General features: G+C 44.0%; 1 protein-coding gene across 1 annotated transcript; it reads left to right on the forward strand.

Moving 5' to 3' along the window:
• Positions 1–2,503: 2,503 nt before the first annotated feature.
• On the forward strand, positions 2,504–14,660 carry SMKR1 (small lysine rich protein 1). Its single transcript, XM_038752983.1, has 3 exons — positions 2,504–2,674; positions 10,691–10,745; positions 14,123–14,660. Exons 2-3 carry the CDS (start codon positions 10,743–10,745, stop codon positions 14,345–14,347), a joined length of 228 nt encoding a protein of 75 aa, XP_038608911.1. The 5' UTR covers positions 2,504–2,674; positions 10,691–10,742; the 3' UTR covers positions 14,348–14,660.
• The last annotated feature ends 6,436 nt before the right edge of the window (positions 14,661–21,096 follow it).

The following is a 21,096-nucleotide window of genomic DNA, read 5'->3' on the forward strand; positions in this document are numbered from 1 at the left end:
TGACTCCAAAGCCCATGCTCTGTCCACTGAGCCACGCTGCTTCTTTGTATCTACCCCATTCATTCATTCATTCATTCAATCGTGTTTATTGAGCGCTTACTGTGTGCAGAGCACCGTACTAAGCGCTTGGGAAGTACAAGTTGGCAACATCTAGAGTCGTTCCCTACCCGACAACGGGCTCACAGTCTAATGCTTAGAGCAGTGCTTGGCACATAGTAAGTGCTTAACAAATACCATTATTATTATTATTATTATCTTCCCTGGAGCTCAGTATGGTGCTTGGCACATAGTAAGAAGCGCTTAACGAATACTACAGTGGTGATCATGAATCACCATGCATTTATTACCCAGCTCTTCGAACAGTGCTTTGCACATAGTAAGCGCTTAACAAATACCATTATTATTATTAGTAGTAGTATTACTCTATTTTATTTGTACATATTTATTCTATTTATTTTATTTTGTACATGTTTTGTTTTGTTCTCTTTCTCCCCCTTCTAGACTGTGAGCCTGCTGTAGGGTAGGGACCGTCTCTAGATGTTGCCAACTTGTACTTCCCAAGCGCTTAGTCCAGTGCTCTGCACACAGTAAGCGCTCAATAAATACCATTGAATGAATGAATGAATTTACTATTCTATTTATTTTATCTTGTTAATATGTTTTGTTTTGTTCTCTGTCTCCCCCTTCTAGACTATGAGCCCGCTGTTGGGTAGGGACCGTCTCTAGATGTTGCCAACTTGTGCTTCCCAAGTGCTTAGTCCAGTGCTCTGCGCACAGTAAGCACTCAATAAATACCATTGAATGAATGAATTTACTATTCTATTTATTTTATCTTAATATGTTTTGTTTTGTTGTCTGTCTCCCCCTTCTAGACCGTGAGCCCGCAGTTGGGTAGGGACCATCTCTAGATGTTGCCAACTTGGGCTTCCCAAGCGCTTAGTCCAGTGCTCTGCACACAGTAAGCGCTCAGTAAATACGATCGAAAGAATGAGCAGTAAGCACTCAATAAATACGATTGAATGAATGAATTCTCTACCAGAAGTCGCTCAGCTCTTGCCTTCATGAGCCTTCTTCCCTTCGGACAGAAGCTTCAGGAAGGGGGTAACTAGAGTCAGTCAGTATTTATTGAGCGCTTGCTGTGTGCGGAGCACTGTACTAAGTGCTTGGGAGAGTACAATATAACAATTAACAGACACATTCCCTGCCCCCAGTGAACTTACAGCTGCAGGAAAAGATGGGGTGTGGAAATGAGGGACACTGGCATTCCACATCCTCTAGGCTGGGCAGGGAACATGTCTACCAACTCTGTTATATTGTACTCTCAGATGTGTTTAGTACAGTGCTCTGCGCACAGTAAACACTCAAAAATACCACTGATGGTTCCAGACTTCTAGACTGTGAGCCCCTTCTAGACTGTGAGCCCACTGTTGGGTAGAGACCGTCTCTATATGTTGCCAACTTGTACTTCCCAAGCGCTTAGTACAGTGCTCTGCACACAGTAAGCGCTCAATACTTCACCTCCCTTCTCTCCTTCTACAGCCAACCCGGCACCCTCCGCTCCTCTGCCGCTAATCTCACCGTACCTCGTTCTCGCCTGTCCCGCCATAGACCCCCAGCCCATGTCATCCCCCTGGCCTGGAATGCCCTCCCTCTGCCCATCCGCCAAGCTAGCTCTCTTCCTCCCTTCAAGGCCCTACTGAGAGCTCACCTCCTCCAGGAGGCCTTCCCAGACTGAGCCCCTTCCTTCCTCTCCCCCTCGCCCCCTCCCCATCCCCCCATCTTACCTCCTTCCCTTCCCCACAGCACCTGTATACATGTATATACATTTGTACATATTTATTACTCTATTTATTTTACTTGTTCATACTTGTACTTCCCAAGCCGCTTAGTACAGTGCTCTGCACACAGTAAGCGCTCAATAAATACGATTGAACTGCTCTGCACACAGTAAGCGCTCAATAAATATGATTGAATGAATGAATAGCTTTAATTCTATTTTTTCTGATGGTTTTGACCCCCGTCCACGTGTTTTGTTCTGTCGTCCATCTCCCACTTCTAGACTGTGAGCCCGTTGTTGGGTAGGGGACCGTCTCTCTATGTTGTCGACCTGTACTTCCCAAGCGCTTAGTCCAGTGCTCTGCACACAGTAAGCGCTCAATAAATACGACTGAATGAATGAATATCTATTCTATTTATTTTATTTTGTTAGTATGTTTGGTTTTGTTGTCTGTCTCCCCCTTTTAGACTGTGAGCCCACTGTTGGGTAGGGACTGTCTCTAGATGTTGCCAACTTGGACTTTCCAAGCGCTTAGTCCAGTGGTCTGCGCACAGTAAGCGCTCAATAAATACGATTGATTGATTGATTGATGATTGAATGAATGAATGAATGGCTGACTGAATGAATGAATCCTTTCCTGAGGGCCGCCTCAGGCCTCACGCGCCTTTTCCTGAGGGGGCGGGAGGCGGCCCAACCACCTGGCGCATGCGCAGTAGGAGAGAGGGGCCTCTTCCCCTCCATCCCACCCGCCCAGTCTGATTTTATCCCATCCCCTCCCTTTTTCCTCTCCCTTCTTCCCTTCCCTTCTTCCTCTCCCTTCTTCCCTTCCCCATCCCTCATCAAGTCCCCCGAAAGAGATTCAGCCGGGGCCCCGAACGCTTCCCATCCTCCCACAAGGTAAAGGGGGCAATAGCTTGATGGTGGGGAGGGAGAAAGAGAGAGATATAATAATAATGGCATTTATTAAGCACTTACTAGGTGCAAAGCACTGTTCTAAGCGCTGGGGAGGTTACAAGGGGATCAGGTGGTCCCGCGGGGGGGCTCACAGTCTTCATCCCCATTTTACAGATGAGGGAACTGAGGCCCAATCAATCAAGCATATGTATTGAGCGCTTACTGTGTGCAGAGCACTGTACTAAGCGCTTGGGAAGTACAAGCTGGCAACATGTAGAGACAGTCCCTACCCAACAGTGGGCTCACAGTCTAGAAGGGGCCCAGAGCCTTGTGTGTCTCGGTGGCAGGAGCCCGGGCTTCGGAAGTCGGAAGGACCTGGGTTCTAATTTGTATATATGTTTGTACATATTTATTACTCTATTTATTATTTATTTTACTTGTACCTATCCTATTTATTTTATTTTGTTAGTATGTTTGGTTTTGTTCTCTGTCTCCCCCTTCTAGACTGTGAGCCCGCTGTTGGGTGGGGACTGTCTATGTTGCCAGCTTGGACTTCCCAAGCGCTTGGTACAGTGCTCTGCACACAGTAAGCGCTCAATAAATACGATTGAATGAATGAATACATATTACAGTCCCAATAAATACGATTGATTGATTGATTGAAGTGATTTGCCCAAAGTCACACAGACGATGACTGGCAGAGCCGTAATTTGAACCCATGACCTCTGACTCCAAAGCCCAGGCTCCTTTCCACTGAGCCACGCTGCTTCTCTAAGATATAAGACTGTGAGCCCGTTGTTGGGTAGGGACCGTTCCTATATGTTGCCAACTTGTACTTCCCAAGCGCTTAGTACGGTGCTTAGTAGGGACCGTTTCTATGTGTTGCCAACTTGTACTTCCCAAGCGCTTAGTACGGTGCTCTGCACCCAGTAAGCGCTCAATACGATTGAATGAGTGAATGAATATGAGAGAGGGAGAGGGAGAGAAAGAGGAAGGAAGAGGTAGAGGGAGAAAGGTGGAGGGAGGGAAAGGGAGAGAAAGGTGGGGACTTTCAATCAATCAATCGTATTTGTTGAGCGCTTACTGTGTGCAGAGCACTTTACTAAGCGCTTGGGAAGTCCAAGTTGGCAACATATAGAGACGGTCCCTACCCAACAGTGAGCTCACAGTCTAGACTTTTCCCATCCCCCCCCGCCTTACCTCCTTCCCCTCCCCACTGCACCTGTATATCTGTTTGTACATATTTATTACTCTATTTATTTTACTTGTATATATTTATTCTATTTATTTTATTTTGTTAATATGTTTTGTTTTGTTGTGCGTCTCCCCGTTCTAGACTGTGAGCCCGCTGTTGGGTAGGGACCGTCTCTAGATGTTGCCAACTTGGACTTCCCAAGCGCCTAGTACAGTGCTGTGCACACAGTAAGCGCTCAGTAAATACGATTGAATGAATGAATGAAAGGTAGACCGAGGGAGAGAGAGAAAAAGGGAGAGGGAGAGAGGGAGATTTATACTCTATTTTACTTGTACATATTTACTATTCTATTTATTTTGTTTTGTTAATATGTTTTGTTTTGTTGTCTGTCTCCCCCTTCTAGACTGTGAGCCCTCTCTTGGGTAGGGACTGTCGCTAGATGTTGCCAACTTGCACTTCCCAAGTGCTTAGTCCAGTGCTCTGCACACAGTAAGGGCTCAGTAAATACGATTGAATGAATGAATGAAAGGTAGACTGAGGGAGACAGAGAGGGGGAGGGAGAGAGGGAGATTTATACTCTATATATTTTACTTGTACATATTTACTATTCTATGTATTTTATTTTGTTAATATGTTTTGTTTTGTTGTCTGTCTCCCCCTTCTAGACTGTGAGCCCGCTCTTGGGTAGGGACCGTCTCTAGATGTTGCCAACTTGGACTTCCCAAGCGCTTAGTACAGTGCTCTGCACACAGTAAGCGCTCAGTAAATACGATTGAATGAATGAATGAAAGGTAGACTGAGGGAGAGAGAGAAAAAGGGAGAGGGAGAGAGGGAGATTTATACTCTATTTTACTTGTACATATTTACTATTCTATTTATTTTGTTTTGTTAATATGTTTTGTTTTGTTGTCTGTCTTCCCCTTCTAGACTGTGAGCCCTCTCTTGGTAGGGACCGTCTCTAGATGTTGCCAACTTGTACTTCCCAAGTGCTTGGTCCAGTGCTCTGCACACGGTAAGGGCTCAGTAAATACGATTGAATGAATGAATGAATGAAAGGTAGACTGAGGGAGACAGAGAGGGGGAGGGAGAGAGGGAGATTTATACTCTATATATTTTACTTGTACGTATTTACTATTCTATGTATTTTATTTTGTTAATATGTTTTGTTTTGTTGTCTGTCTCCCCCTTCTAGACTGTGAGCCCGCTGTTGGGTAGGGACCGTCTCTAGATGTTGCCAACTTGGACTTCCCAAGCGCTTGATCCAGTGCTCTGCACACAGTAAGCGCTCAATAAATACGATTGAATGAATGAATGAAAGGTAGACTGAGGGAGAGAGAGAGAAAGAGAGAGGGAGGGAGGAGAGAGAGAGAGAGAGAAAGGGGGAGGGAGAGAGGGAGATTTATACTCTATTTTACTTGTACATATTTAGTATTCTATTTTATTTTGTTAATATGTTTTGTTTTGTTGTCTGTCTCCCCCTTCTAGACTGTGAGCCTGCTTTTGGGTAAGGACCGTCTCTATATGTTGCCAACTTGTACTTGCCAAGCGCTTAGTACAGTGCTCTGCACACAGCGCTCGATAAATATGATTGAATGAATGAATGAAAGGTAGACTGAGGGAAAGAGAAAGGGAGGGAGAGGGAGAGAGGTGGGGAGGGAGGGAAAGGGAGAGAGAGGGGGAGAGGGAAGGCGGGAGAGAGGTGGAGGGAGAGAGAAAGGGAGAGGTAGGTGGAGAGAGGGATATATGTTTGTATATGTCTGTATATATGTATATTTATATATGTCTGTGTATATGTTTGTACATATTTATTACTCTATTTATTTATTTTACTTGTACATTTCTATTCTATTTATTTTATTTTGTTAGTATGTTTGGTTTTGTTCTCCGTCTTCCGCTTTTAGACTGTGAGCCCACTGTTGGGTAGGGACTGTCTCTATATGTTGCCAATTTGTACTTCCCAAGCGCTTAGTACAGTGCTCTGCACATAGTAAGCGCTCAATAAATACGATTGATGATGATGATGATGACTGTCTCTAGATGTTGCCAACTTGTACTTCCCAGGCGCTTAGTACAGTGCTCTGCACACAGTAAGCGCTCAATAAATACGATTGATGATGATGATGAGAGGGAGGGAGAGAAAGGGAGAGGGAAGGAGAGAGAGGTGGAGGTAGAGGGAGGAAAGGGAGAGAAAGGGAGCGAGAGGTAGAGGGAGGGAGAGTTCTATTTATTAATGATGTGCATCTAGCTTTATTTCTATTTATTCTGATGACTTGACACCTGTCCACATGTTTTGTTTTGTTGTCTGTCTCCCCCTTCTAGACTGTGAGCCCGTTGTTGGGGAGGGACCGTCTCTAGATGTTGCCGACTTGTACTTCCCAGGCGCTTAGTCCAGTGCTCTGCACACAGGAAGCGCTCAATACATACGATTGAGTGAATGAATGAATAAATACGAATGAATGAATGAGAGAGTTAGAGGGAGGGAGGGAGAGAGAGAGAAGGGGGGGGAGAGGGTCGGGGGGCGGGGCTAACCGCCTTGGTAACGGGGTAAACCCGGCGCGGGCCCCGCCCTCCAATGGGCGCGTGAGGTGTGCGGAGATGGACAGCGGGGCCGTCCAATCCCCGCGCGCCGACGGCGCTGCTTGGGGCCGCCCCGGCCTCACCTCTGGCTGAGGCACCGCCTCGGCCTTCCCTATCCACCCACTGTCTGTCAATCAGTCAATCAATCAATCGTATTTATTCATTCATTCATTCAATTGTATTTATTGAGCGCTTACTGTGTGCAGAGCACTGTACTAAGCGCTTGGGAAGTACAAATTGGCAACATATAGAGACAGTCCCTACCCAACAGTGGGCTCACAGTCTAAAAGGGGAAGACGGAGAACAAAACCAAACATACTAACAAAATAAAATAAATAGAATAGAAATGTACAAGTAAAATAAATAAATAAATAGAGTAATAAATATGTACAAACATATACACAGACATATATAAATATACATATATACAGACATATACAAACATATATCCCTCTCTCCACCTACCTCTCCCTTTCTCTCTCCCTCCACCTCTCTCTCTCCTTCCCTCTCCCTTTCTCTCTCCCTTTCCCTCCCTCCCTCTCCCTACCTCTCCACCTCTCTCCCTCTCCCTCCCTCTCCCTTTCCCTCCCTCCCCACCTCTCCCCCTCTCCCTCCCTTTCTCTCTCCCTCAGTCTACCTTTCATTCATTCAATCATATTTATCGAGCGCTGTGTGCAGAGCACTGTACTAAGCGCTTGGCAAGTACAAGTTGGCAACATACAGCGACGGTCCTTACCCAACAGTGGGCTCACAGTCTAAAAGGGGGAGACAGAGAACAAAACCAAACATACTAACAAAATAAAATAAATAGAGTAATAAATATGTACAAACATATATACATATATACAGGTGCTGTGAGGAAGGGAAGGAGGTTAAGATGAGGGGGATGGAGAGGGGGGCAAGGGGAAGAGGAAAGAAGGGGCTCAGTCTGGGAAGGCCTCCTGGAGGAGGTGAGCTCTCAGTAGGGCCTTGAAGGGAGGAAGAGAGCTAGCTTGGCGGATGGGCAGAGGGAGGGCATTCCAGGCCCGGGGGAGGACGTGGGCCGATGGCAGGACAGGCGAGAACGCAGCGTCCTACCCGCAGCGTGGCTCAGTGGCTCAGCATGCCCTCCCTCTGCCCATCCGCCCAGCTAGCTCTCTTCCTCCCTTCAAGGCCCTACTGAGAGCTCACCTCCTCCAGGAGGCCTTCCCAGACTGAGCCCCTTCCTTCCTCTCCCCCTCCTCTGCCTCTCCATCCCCCCGCCTTACCTCCTTCCCTTCCCCACAGCACCTGTATATATGTATATATGTTTGTACGTATTTATTACTCTTTTTATTTTACTTGTACATATCTATTCTATTTATTTTATTTTGTTAATATGTTTTGTTCTCTGTCTCCCCCTTCTAGACTGTGAGTCCACTGTTGGGTAGCGACCGTCTCTATATGTTGCCAACTTGTACTTCCCAAGCACTTAGTACAGTGCTGTGCACACAGGAAGCACTCAATAAATACGATTGATTGATTGATTGGAAAGAGCCCGGGCTTGGGAGTCAGAGGTCAGGGTTTCAAATCCCGCCTCCACCAGTTGTCAGCTGTGTGACTCTGGGCAAGTCACTTCACTTCTCTGGGCCTCAGTTCCCTCATCTGGAAAATGGGGATTAAGGCTGTGAGCCCCACGTGGGACAACCCGATCAACTTGTAATAATAATAATAATGGCATTTATTAAGCACTTACTATGTGCAAAGCAACAGTGCTTTGTGCTAAGTGCTGGGGAGGTTACAAGGTGATCAGGTTGTCCCACGGGGGGCTCACCGTCTTAATCCCCATTTTACAGATGAGGGAACTGAGGCACAGAGAAGTTGTGACTTGCTCAAAGTCACAGCTGGCAATTGGTGGAGGTGGGATTTGAACCCATCATCATCATCAATCGTATTTATTGAGCGCTTACTATGTGCAGAGCACTGTACTAAGCGCATGACCTCTGACTCCAAAGCCCGGGCTCTTTCCACTGACCTACACTGCTTCTCTCTCCCCCTCAGCACTTAGAACAGTGCTTTGCACATAGTAAGTGCTTAAAAAATGTCATTATTAGTATTGTAACCTCTCCAGCGCTTAGAACAGTGCTTTGCACATAGTAAGCGCTTAACAAATATCATTATTAGTATTGTAACCTCCCCAGCTAGAACAGTGCTGTGCACATAGTAAGCGCTTAATAAATGCCATCATTATTATTACTATTAACTTCTCTGGGCCTCAGTTCCCTCATCTGTAAAATGGGGATGAAGACTGTGGGACAACCTGATCAGCAGAGAAGCAGCGTGGCTCAGTTGAAAGAGCACGGGCTTGGGAGTCAGAGGTCAGGGCTTCAAATCCCGCCTCCACCAATTGTCAGCCGTGTGACTGGGCAAGTCACTTCACTTCTCCGGGCCTCAGTTACCTCATCTGGAAAACGGAGATTAAGACTGTGAGCCCCACGTGGGACAACCTGATCACCTTGTATCCTTCCCAGTGCTTAGAACAGTGCTTTGCACATAGTAAGCGCTTAACAAATATTATTATTAGTATTGTGACCTCCCCAGTGCTTAGAACAGTGCTTTGCACATAGTAAGCACTTAATAAATGCCATCGTCATTATTATTATTATTATTATTATTAACTTCTCTGGGCCTCATTTCCCTCATCTGTAAAATGGGGATGAAGACTGTGAGCCCCACGTGGGACAACCTGATCAGCTTGTATCACCCCCAGCGCCTAGAACAGTGCTTCGCACATAGCTCTCTTCCTCCCTTCAAAGCCCTACTGAGAGCTCACCTCCTCCAGGAGGCCTTCCCACACTGAGCCCCCTTTTTCCTGTCCTCCTCCCCATCCCCCCATCCTACCTCCTTCCCTTCCCCACAGCATCTGTATATATGTTTGTATAGATTTATTACTCTATTTTACTTGTACATATTTACTATTCTATTTATTTTGTTAATGATGTGCAGCTAGCTTTACTTCTATTTATTCTGATGACTTGACACCTGTCCACATGTTTTGTTTTGTTCTCTGTCTCCCCCTTCTAGACTGCGAGCCCGTTGTTGGGTAGGGAGCGTCTCTATATGTTGCCAACTTGTACTTCCCAAGCGCTTAGTCCAGTGCTGTGCACACAGTAAGCGCTCAATAAATACGATTGAATGAATGAATGAATAGTAAGCGCTTAACAAATGCCATTATTATTATTATTATTATCATTATTCTAAGGCGCCGCTTGGTTTTCGCCCCGCCTCTCCCCCAAATCTCGCCTGACCAGGACAGGCCGCAAGCTGTTGGCGGGGTTGTGTCAAGCAGCCTGGCCTGGTGGAGAGATAATAATAATAATAGTATTTGTTAAACATTTACTGTATCCAAAGCACTGTTCTAAGAGCTGGGGTAGATATAAGGTGATCAGGTTGTCCCACGTGGGCTCACAGTCTTCATCCCCATTTTCCAGATGAGGGAACTGAGGCACAGAGAAGCAAAGTGACTTGCTCAAGGTCACACAGCAGACAAGTGGCGGAGCTGAGATTAGAACCCAAGACCTCTGTCTCCCAAGCCCGTGCTCTTGCCACTGAGCCACTTGTTGCTTCTAATCTAGCTCTGCAACTTACCTGCTGTGTGACCTTGGGCAAATCACTTTGCTTCTCTGTGCCTTAGTTCCCTCATCTGTAAAATGGGAATTAAGAATGGGACAGGGACTGTGTCCAACCTGATTATCTTGTATCTACCCCAGTGCTTAGAACAGTGGCTGGCACATAGTAAACGCTTGACAAATACCACAATTATTATCATTTTGCAGCACTACCGGGCCTTTCCTACCCTTGTTATTCACGAATCTGTCACACGTTCAAGGGTGTTAATAGCTAATCAATTGTATTTACTGAGCATTTAGTATGTGCAAAGCACTGTACTAAGCGCTTGAGAAGGAATAACACAACAGAATTAGCAGATATGTTCCCTGCCCATAAAGAGTTTACCTAGGGCAAATGAGTGTTAACAAGAGCAAAAGTGTGTTAACAAGGACAAAGTAGGTATGATCATTTTCCTTGGAATCAATCGGATTTATTGAGCGCTTATTATGTGCGACTCCCCCAGGTTCAGGGTGTGCCACTGAATTACTTGGCCACTTGAGCTGCCAGGTGTTTGTTCATTTTGGGGGACATTACTACATTCTTGTTACTTCCAAGTGGTGGGGAAACAGCTCGTCATTTGCTAAATCTGTGCTGTAACTAAATTATTACCTCTCTTGCAGTGTCGGGAACTAATGCCTTTCTCACCAGTTCAAGTGAAAGAGAGAATTTACCATGGTAATCTGTGTACTTATTTTGTTTGAATTATAAAATTCTAAGTCCCTTGTACAGTCTTTGTTTATTGCATTTCAGATTCTCTAAGACTATTTTTTTTTTTACCAAAGATGGATTTGCATTAGGTTTTCAGTCATATGTCTTCCTCACTCTGAGGCCAGCTATCCCAACTTTTCCCTTACTACTTTTTAGCCTTATATAAATACTTAAAATGTGAAATGTTTTATCAAATGAGAGTCTGGGACCTTTAAAACTAATGCCTTTTAGGTTATGGAGCTGTGCTGGAGATAAATCACAACACAGGCCCAGAATGATGAGCCTCATTATTCCCCAGACTTGATATTTATTACAGTTCAATCAATCAGTTGTTTTAATTGAGCACTTCCTGTGTGCACTGTACTAAGCATTTGGGAGAGTACAGTAGAGTTGGTAGATGTGTACTCCACAAGAAGCTTCCAGTCTAGATGGGGAAACAGACATTAAAAAAGACAGACAGGAAAAAAAACTAACATGTTAAGGGAGACAGGTTTGAGGGAAGTGATAAGAATAGTGAGAATCCAAAATTTTTAAATTCAGGAGACCAGTAATTCTCTCCAGTAACCCTTTTGTTACCCACCCCTGCCTGCTCCAGGCTACTGTTGCATGCCAACTGTTTTTTTGTTTTGTGTTGTTTTTGTTAAGTACTTACTGTGTGCCAGTAGATAGGCTAATTGGGTTGGACAGTCCATGGTCCACATGCAGTCTTAGTCCCCATTTTACAGATGAGGCAATTGAGGCACAGAGAAGTTGTGACTTGCCTAAATCCCACAACAGACAAGTGGTGGAGCTGGGATTAGAACCCAGGTCCATCTGATTCCCAGGCCTGTGTTCTATCCACTAGGCAATACTGCTTCTCTCTTTCTGTTATACTTTCCCTACTCCTTAATACAGCCCCATGCATTCAATAATTCCTACTGATTAAATGGTTGGAAACACCCCTTCCCTTTTAAAGTTTTATACTGCGTTAGCGTGAACTACTTTACACCAATATCCAAAACTAAAATGGTTCCTGCAGTTCCTAATTGTACTTTCCCACCCCCTTTGTACATTGCCATACACTCGCTAATTACCACTGATTAATTGGCTGGAAACACCCCTTCCCTTTTAAAGTTTTATACTGCCTTAACGTATACTACTTTTCACCACTTTCTAAAACTAAAATACTTCTAACAGTTCCTACTATTTATGGTTTTGTCAAAATTAATTTTTGTTCTGGAGAGTTAGGAGCATTTTTCAAGAGCCATATTTCACTTTTATAAAATGAAAAGTGCACGTCCATGAAAAGAATTGGTAAGAAATGCATATCTTTTATTTTTATCATTTTTGAAGGAACTCCAGAGGAGCAACGTCTAAATCCATTTAGAAATTGGAAATAACTTTAGGTTTCCCAGCCATCATGGTGGCACTGAGTTTACCAGCCCAAGGGATTTCTTGCTCAGTATCTATAGACAGCCATGTGTTGAATTTGATTTCTCGTTTCCAGTTGGAAATTGCTAAATATGTGCATGGGAGTAGGTTTCTAAACAGTGGCTTCCCCTGCCATTTTCCCTACAGCCCTGTCTAGGACTATGATCTTTTTTTTAATGGTATTTGTTAAGCACTTTCTTAGTCCCCATTTTACTGAGTCAGAGAGATGTTGTGACTTGCCCAAGGTCACGCAGCAGACAAGTAGCGTAGCCAGGATTAGATTTCCATATTAATTTGCATGTACCCCAGGAACTGGGTTCCTGGTGCAATTTCCGGGCTATTTTCATTTAAAAGTTAATTTTTGCTGAAGGTTGTCACATCTTGATTTTCCCCCCCCTCTTCTCGGTTCTAACTGACCCACCACCAATGATCGAGATCCTTCTGGTTATCATCAATCGAACGTATTTATAAACCGCTTAATGTGTGCAGAGCCCTGTACTGAGCACTTGGGAGAGTACAATATAGCAGTTGGTAGACATGTTCCTCGTCCACAACAAGCTTACAGTCCAGCGCTTAGAACAGTGCTTTGCACATAGTAAGCGCTTAATAAATACCGTCATTATTATTAGTAAGTTTAGTCGTCATCAGTATTTATCTCTATGTTATATGCAGAGCACTGTTCTAGGCCTTAGGAGCATAAAATTCAAGAAGAAGAATTAGCCACTACACGATCCGTGGGAATAAGAGAAGCAGCGTACCTTAGTAGATAGAGCACAGATCTAGGAGTCAGAAAGACTTGGGTTCTGATTCCAGCTCTGCCACTTCTCTGCTGTGTGATCTTGGGCAAATCACTTTATTTCTCTGTGCCGCAGTTCTCTCATCTGGTGGGTTTTTTTTGTCTTTTTCATGGTATATGGCATTTACTATGTGCCAGGTGTTCTGAGCTAATTCTATTCCGAGATACGAGCTAATCAGGTTGGATACAGTCCATGTATCACAGTCTTAATCCCCATTTTGCAGGTGAGGGAACTGATGTACAGAGAAGTGAAGTGACTTACCCAAGGTCACAAAGCAGAGAAGTGGCAGCCTTAATCCCCTGTTAAATGGCTATTAAAACTGTGAGCCCCGTATAGAGCGTGGACTGTATCCAACCTGATTAGCTTGTATCTACTCCAGCGCTTAGTACAGTCCCTGGCACAAAGTAAACATGGTAAGTGCTTAACAAATGCCATTAAAAAAACCCACAAAAAACAAACAGGGCCCATAACATGGAGCACACTGGGATGAAGGAACATTCCTGCTTCTTGAAAGAACATTGTATAGAGTAGCTGATACCAGAGCAGCTAGGATACAGGGATAGATATTCAGCATGGGTCTAACCCTGCTCTGCCACTCCTCTGCTCTATGACCTTGGGCAAGTCACTTCACTTCTCTGTGCCTCAGTTAACTCATCTGTGAAATGGGCATTGAAACTGCGAGCCCCACATGGGGCAGGGACTGTGTCCAACCCCATTTGCTTGTATCCACCTCAGCGCTTAGTATAGTGCCTGGCACATAGTGAGCACTTAACAAATACCATAATTATAATTCTTAGTAGAGTAGGAAGAGCCCGTTGTTGGGTAGGAACCCTCTCTACATGTTGCCAACTTGTACTTCCCAAGCGCTTAGTACGGTGCTCTGCACACAGTAAGCGCTTAATAAATATGATTGAATAAATGAATGAATGAAAGAGGAGCAACGGCTATGGGAAAATCTATTGGATTGTTTCCACTTCTAATACATCTACCATACTTGTCCTTATAGATATGAATTTCTGACATACAGGGTCATTATTTTTCCCATATATTTTTTCCCCAAATTCTGTAGCAGTGTTGAAAACGCTATGAAGAGTTTTAAGAACATGTTCATACTTTTTTTTCCCCATGATTTTGCAGCCAGGTAAAGGGAAAAAGTCAAAAGCCCGGGGCAAGTCCGTTAATGAGAAGAAACAGAAAAAGCCTGAAGTGGACATCCTCAGCCCGGCTGCCATGCTGAACGTGTATTACATCGCCCACAATGCTGCCGACTGCCTGACGTTGCGCGGTTTCCGCTGGTCTGGTGCTACCAAAGGGACGAAAGGAAAGAAGAATGCTAAGATACCACCATTAACAGATCTCTAGAATGAGTAATGCTAGCTGTTGGTTGGAGGCTGTATCGGGATAGTGAAACCATGAAATACATGTACAAAAAATCCCATAAAGTCCAATGTGCAAGATGAACAACGAGCGCTAGTACTGTAGTTCAGGATAAAGACATGTTCATTTAACAGCCGGTGCCCTTGTAAGTTTAGCCTTGACCTCGGAATTTTTTTTTTCCAGGTATGGGAGGCAAAGTCATCTTTAAGCAATTCTAATACTGTGAGAGAAAATTCAGAGTACTCTGACTGTAAGCCTCATTCTGGGTCAGAATTAAATCTTGCTCTTGGAAAGCCAATGCTTTACACTAGTTCTTTTGTTACTGAATAAAGAAGTTGAAATGCTTAATAGCGGGAGGGGAACTGGATGGTTAATGGCGGGAGAAGGGAGGGTATTTGAGAGGTAGAAACTCTTCTTTTTTAATGGTATTTAAGCGCTTACTATGTATCAAGTACTGCTCTAAGGGATGAAGTCGATACACATTTATCAGGTTGGGCACAATCCCTGTCCCACATGGGGCTTCATCTAAATTGTGGGGAGGAGGATTTAATCCCTATTTTACAGATGAGGTAATTGAGGCACAGAGAAGTTAAGTGACTTGCCAAAGGTCACAGAGCAAGCTGTTAATAATAATAATGATAGCATTTATTAAGCGCTTACTATGTGCAAAGCACTGTTCTAATCGTTGGAGAGGTTACAAGTTGATCAGGTTGTCCCACGTGGGGCTCACAGTCTTAACCCCCATTTTCCAGATAAGGGAACTGAGGCACAGAGAAGTTAAGTGACTTGCCCAAAGTCACACAGCTGACAATTGGTGGAGCTGGGATTTGAACCCATGACCTCTGACTCCAAAGCCCATGCTCTTTCCATTGAGCCACGCTGTTAGTGGAGCTGTGAGTAGAACCCAGGTCCTCTGATTCCCAGCCTTGTACTCTATCTACTAGGTCATGCTGATCCCCTCTACTTCAGGGATCAAAGGGTTACAGTCCCAGCCCTGGCATTGTTCCCTCTCAACTGAAATAAAGCAGAATCAGTAAAGTTGTCTGCTGTGTGACCCTGGGCAACTCACTTCACTTCTCAGTGCCTCAGTTACCTCATCTGTAAAATGGGGGTTGAGTCTGTGAGCCCCATGTGGGACAGGGACTATGTCCAACCCAATTTGCTTGTCTCCATCCCAGCACTTAGTACAGTGCGCGCTTTGTACAGTGCTCTGCACACAGTAAGCGCTCAATAAATATGAATGAATGAATGGCACATAATAACTGCTTAAATAGCATAATAATTATTATTAATATTATCCTCTAATAATTATGGAGAGGGTAGTTTGGGATGGTCTTTGAGGTCCAGGGCCTCTCTCCACCGGTCTTAGAGCTGACTCCTGGCACAAACCTAACCCTGCGAAGTTGTGACATGATTTGTCTTTGCCTTCCTTGCAATGGTTCATGTGAAGCTGTAGTTTAGCATGTAGGTGCTTTGAGGACCCCATGAACTACACGACCGTATTTGAGGGGACTATTATGGACTGACCAGTTACACAAATTAATTTATTCTTAAATCCCTGGCAGATTGCCAGCCCAGTTCTCCATAGGTTATTTCCATATTTCTGCTGCTTTACATAGACTAGTGAGTATATGATTATAGGGATCTGGAAGCTGTTTATTTGTAGCTTTTTTATCTTTGCAGTTTATGAGATCAGGGAATGCCTCTTCTCACCTTTTCGGCAACCACTTGGATACAAGTAAGGGGTTTATTGTGTGTGAGGTTGCTAACTGCTGCTAATAATGATAATAATTCAACTCCCCTGCTAAGTACTAAAATGTATGTTTACGTTTCTAAGACAAACCCCGAGAATACTTTCCTTTTCTGCACAGCTTGCTTTTGAGAGTTCATAATTTAGTGGTCCCGTATGCAGAGGCTTGGAGAAGATGGCTCCTGCGGTGCATCATTCTGTCAAAGGCGACAGCAAGGTTCGTATTATGTGGAAGGAAGAGAGGCAAACAAGTCGACAAAAAGTCATTCGAGGCTGGAGGGGCTGTTTTGTATGGAGGAAAATTGAAAAGAAATTAAGCTGGCTAAGGAATAATGACTGTTCGGAAGCACTGAAAGGGTGAGTATGAATTGAAGAGCAAGAATTGAAGTGGTTAGACTCAGCGTGGTTCAGTAGCGTGGTTCGCCAGCCTTTATTCAGTGCTACAGGCTGCCACGCCTAATGTATGTTTTTCAGCCTGGGTTCAGTGGAACCCTGGAGTTCTTTGGGAACTTGTCTGTTAATATTGTACTCTCCCAATCACTTAGTATGGTGGTCTGTACATAGGTAGCACTCAATAAATACGATTGATTCTGTGGATGGGGCCACCGGAAATTCTGAAAAGGAAAAAAAGGTAGACAAATATGACAAAGATGACAAAAGTTACATCATCTGAAAAATGGGGATTAAAAGGGAGAGCTCATATGGGACACGAACTGTGTCCAATGTGATTATCTTGTACCTTCCCCAGCGGTGGAGTGGAGTCGGGATTAGAACCCAGGTCCTTTTGACTCTCAGGCCCAATGCTGTGTCCACTAGGCCATGCTGCTTCTCCATGTCATAATTTTTTTTTAATGGGGTTACCACCATGGTCTGATCTGTTCATGGTACATCACAATACCTGTAAAAGCAGGAAGAGTTCAATCAATCAAGCAGTGGTATATATTAAACATTTACTGTGTGTGTTTGCCAAGCACTGTACTGAGCACTTGGGAGAGCACAATACAATAGGGTAGGTAGGATTTGGGAACTGGCCCCAAACATGAGGGTCCGAACCAAGATGGCAGGGAATCTTCAGGTCAGTTGATAATTGTGTGTCTCTGGGAGAGTTTGCTCAGTTTGATTTCCCGTAAACTGTTCAATACAGTTCCAAATTCATCTCCGTAACAAAAATTGAAGGGTGATATCTCTAGTTCATTTGGCAAATCAGTGGGCTAATTAGCTTGGATTATTTTTTTACTTAACACTTAATTTCATCATGATAATTAAAATACAAAGCTTCTTTTCCTGTAGCTAAGTCAAGTAAATCTCCAGGGGCATTGCTATCCATCTACCCATTTTTTTTTTCATTATTTCATCTTGAGGTTACCTGAATCCTGCAGAGGTATCCTGGGGTGCTCTTTTAAAATCCTAAAGCCAATGAGATGTGCAGTTTGCTTTGTTTAAAACTGACTTCTGTTCTCATGGCAACTGATTGGCCATCAGTACCAAAATAAACAAAAAGTGCCATTTCAAGGGCTAAGATGATGTTGCTAGGACAACTAGAATTTAGAGAAGACACTTTTTGGGGAGAAGGGGATGGAGATTAATTTCAATTTATTCCTTAAAGAATACATTGGCAGGGCTGGAAGGTTGGAGACCAGCTGCCCTGAAAGGGTTAATTTGGTCAACGAAGGGGGAAGGGGAAGGGGAGGAAGACTGAGACAAAAGCCTTTACTACAAACTCAGTGAAGTACTGCCCTCTCAACAGAAATGATACAATTACATCTTTGTGTTGGGGTGAGCAGGGCTTTATGGGGATGAACTGCACAATTTCTCTATTTAAGAAAAAGTTAACAGTTGTGGAGAATTAAATAAGCCATTAAAATCATCAATTTTATATTTTCACTGACCACTGTTCACAGCACACAACACTTACTGGAAGCTTACTGGGAGGAAAAAAAATTTTCTTTTCCTTATTTTTATGGCTTCATTTCCATTTCATGGTCACCCTTCCCGTATTAGGAGGACTTGAAAACAGTGTCCTTGTTATGCATTTAGATAACGTCTTTGCTGCTGTTGGGATTATTATTCATACTTGGAATTGCTGCTCCAATAGAGGGAGCTTGGTGCAAAGCTTCTTGTTAGGATGTAAACCTCTTGTCCGTAGAATTGGGAAGCATGAATTGTGGTCTGAAACTAAGGCCTTGATATTGATTGCGGCACCCCAAAAGGGCAAAACACAGAAGGGCATTTAACTTCTAAATTCTTTCCAGTTTTAAGATGTAATCGTTTAAGATTAAATGAGCCCACTGTTGGGTAGGGACTGTCTCTATATGTTGCCAATTTGTATTTCCCAAGCGCTTAGTACAGTGCTCTGCACACAGTAAGTGCTCAATAAATACGATTGATTAAATGACGGAGAAGTAGCATGGCTTAGTGACTGACCACGGGCCTGAGAGTGAGAAGGATCAGGGTTCTAATTCCCAGCTCCACCACTTGTCTGCTCTGTGACCTTGGGCAAGTCACTTCATTTCTCTGGGTCTCAGTTACCCCATCTGTAAAATGGGGATTAAGACTGTGAGCCCCATGAGCAACATGGACTGTGTCCACCCTGATTAGCTTGTACCTATCCCAGCGCTTAGTACAGTGCCTGGCCCATAGTAAGCGCTTAACAAATACCATAAGAAAATAGTATTCAAACTCTGGTGTTTAATCTTGGCATTTGATTCGGCAAGCGCAATCTGTTGCTGTATGGGCACGCCTGAGAAAATATCAACTTTATAGCAGGTCAGGACCACACAGTCAACCTCCGAGACTAAAGGCATCCCCACTGTAATCTTATCTCCTGGCCTTGCCATATTGCCTGGTTCTGGTCATTAGAAAGCATCAGGGCCCTTTTTACACTCTAGGATTCATTCCTCTTACCTGATTCTGCCAAATCGCTGGGCCCAAGCAAAATTAGAGAAAGCTGAAGCAGCCAGTAAACCATCTGAGCCAACTGGGCATGAATTGGTCCCACGATAATTTGGGGTTAGCATCTCTTGAGTGCTCTCCTTGTTTCTTGTCACACGGTAAGAATGGTCCAAATCCACCATAGTGGGCTGTCCGGTAAACCACCCATTTTTTGATAATTGCCAGCACAAAATGCAACCATTGTAAAACACACTCCACTTGGTTTCCACTCATTCTCCCCTCAGATACAGTGAAGCAGAGTTGACTGGGAAGTACACTGAGTTCTCTTATTATCAATCAATCAACGGTGGTCACTGAGTGCTTACTGTCGGCAGAGCGCTGTACTAAGACAGAGTTGGTTGGCACGTTCCTTGCCCACAGTAAGTTTACAGTCTAGAGGGGGAGACAGACATTAATATAAATTTAAAAATTATAAAATATTATTTAAAATATACCTTTATATGCAATTTATAGATGTTTCTGTTGAATGCCGCAGAAAGGAAAAATCGCATTATAGGATGGGCACTTTGATCAGTGCTTCATGCATGCTTACAACCATTTTTTTCTACTCCACATCGCATCCTGCCAGTTAGACATGTGCTAACTCCCCAGTGGTGTTTTTATCAAACACACATTAGGAAAGAGCAGAGTGTACTAAGTTAGGGAGGCGGCAGGATCTAAGATCTAATGGAAAGAGCCAGGGGTTGGGAGTAGAGGAGACTCAAGTTCTAGTTCCAGTTGTGACATTTCATTTCTTCCTGGGTGACTTTGGACAAATCACTTAACTTCTCTGTGCCTCAGTTTCATTGCCTGTAAAATGGGGATAAAACACCTGTTTTCCCTCTCTCTTCCTTGGACTGGGAGCCCCATGTGGGTTAGGGTTGTGTCTGATTTGACTGTATTGTATTTGCCCCAGTGGCTAGTACGATGCTTGGCACATATTAAGTGCTTAACAAAAAACACAATTATTATTACTAGGGAGGTGTTTCTTGCCTTCCTCTTCTCCCTCTCACATCTGGGAGAGTATTCTTCCTAGGTTTCAGGTTGGTCTTTTTGCCTGTCTAGGATTCAACCCAAAACGGGGGAAGTTGTACATGGAAAAAGTCACACTTGGCACTAAGCTGGTCCTTAGTGAGGACTAGGTGCTTTGCTACATTGGCATAGAAAAGATAATCAAGTTTAAAAGAGGTGGGCGTTCATTTCTGTGCCTGAAAATGCACGCACATTTCCTCAGGCAGAGGTGTTGTGGGAAAGCCCCACACAGCTGCTCGGCAGCAGTGGGTGTGTAGAAGAGCTGTTTATAAGGTACAAGCCTGGGGAATTGTCAAATGTGGGATTAGGCATTCTGTTGGAAAGACCACAGGCCTGGGATTCAGAGGACCTCGAGTTCTAATCGCATCTCTGCCACTTGCTTGCTGTGTGACCTTGGGCAAGTCACTTAACTTCTTTGGGCCTCAGTTACCTCATCTGTAAAATGGGGATTAAGACTGCGAGCCCCATATAGGACAGGGACTGTTCAAACCCAATTATCTCGTATCTACCCCAGCGCTTAATACAGTGCCTGGCACATAATAAGCGCTTAACAAACACCACAGTTATAATTATTTGCATTATTATTATTATGTGAAATGAAGGGGAAAAAAGTGTTGTAGCCCTTTGAGCTACAGTGGCTGGCCCACGAGAACTGACTAGTAAACAGGAGATTTGGCAGTTATCAGAGCATTTTAGTTATTATTGGGGTGGCAGTACCTCACCCTGAGTGTTTATTGCTATGTCCAACAATTGTGATCAACTGAATGTAGAAATGTAGGCGTGTGCTATGAAAGCAGCACAGTATGTAAACATTAATAAATAGAGCCACCTCGTTGTACATCGGCAGTCAGTCAATCAGTCGTATTTATTTAGAGCTTATTGTGTGCAGAGCACTGAACTAAGTGCTTGGGAGAGTACAAAATAACAGAGTTGGTAGATACGTTCTCTGCCCAGAACAAGTTTGCAGCCAGGGTAAGTAGCCTCGTAAATCGCAGCTAACAGTCAGAGGATGGGTTTCACT

Source organism: Tachyglossus aculeatus, chromosome 10, assembly GCF_015852505.1.
Source record: "Tachyglossus aculeatus isolate mTacAcu1 chromosome 10, mTacAcu1.pri, whole genome shotgun sequence".
In the NCBI taxonomy this organism is placed as follows: Eukaryota; Metazoa; Chordata; class Mammalia; order Monotremata; family Tachyglossidae; genus Tachyglossus; species Tachyglossus aculeatus.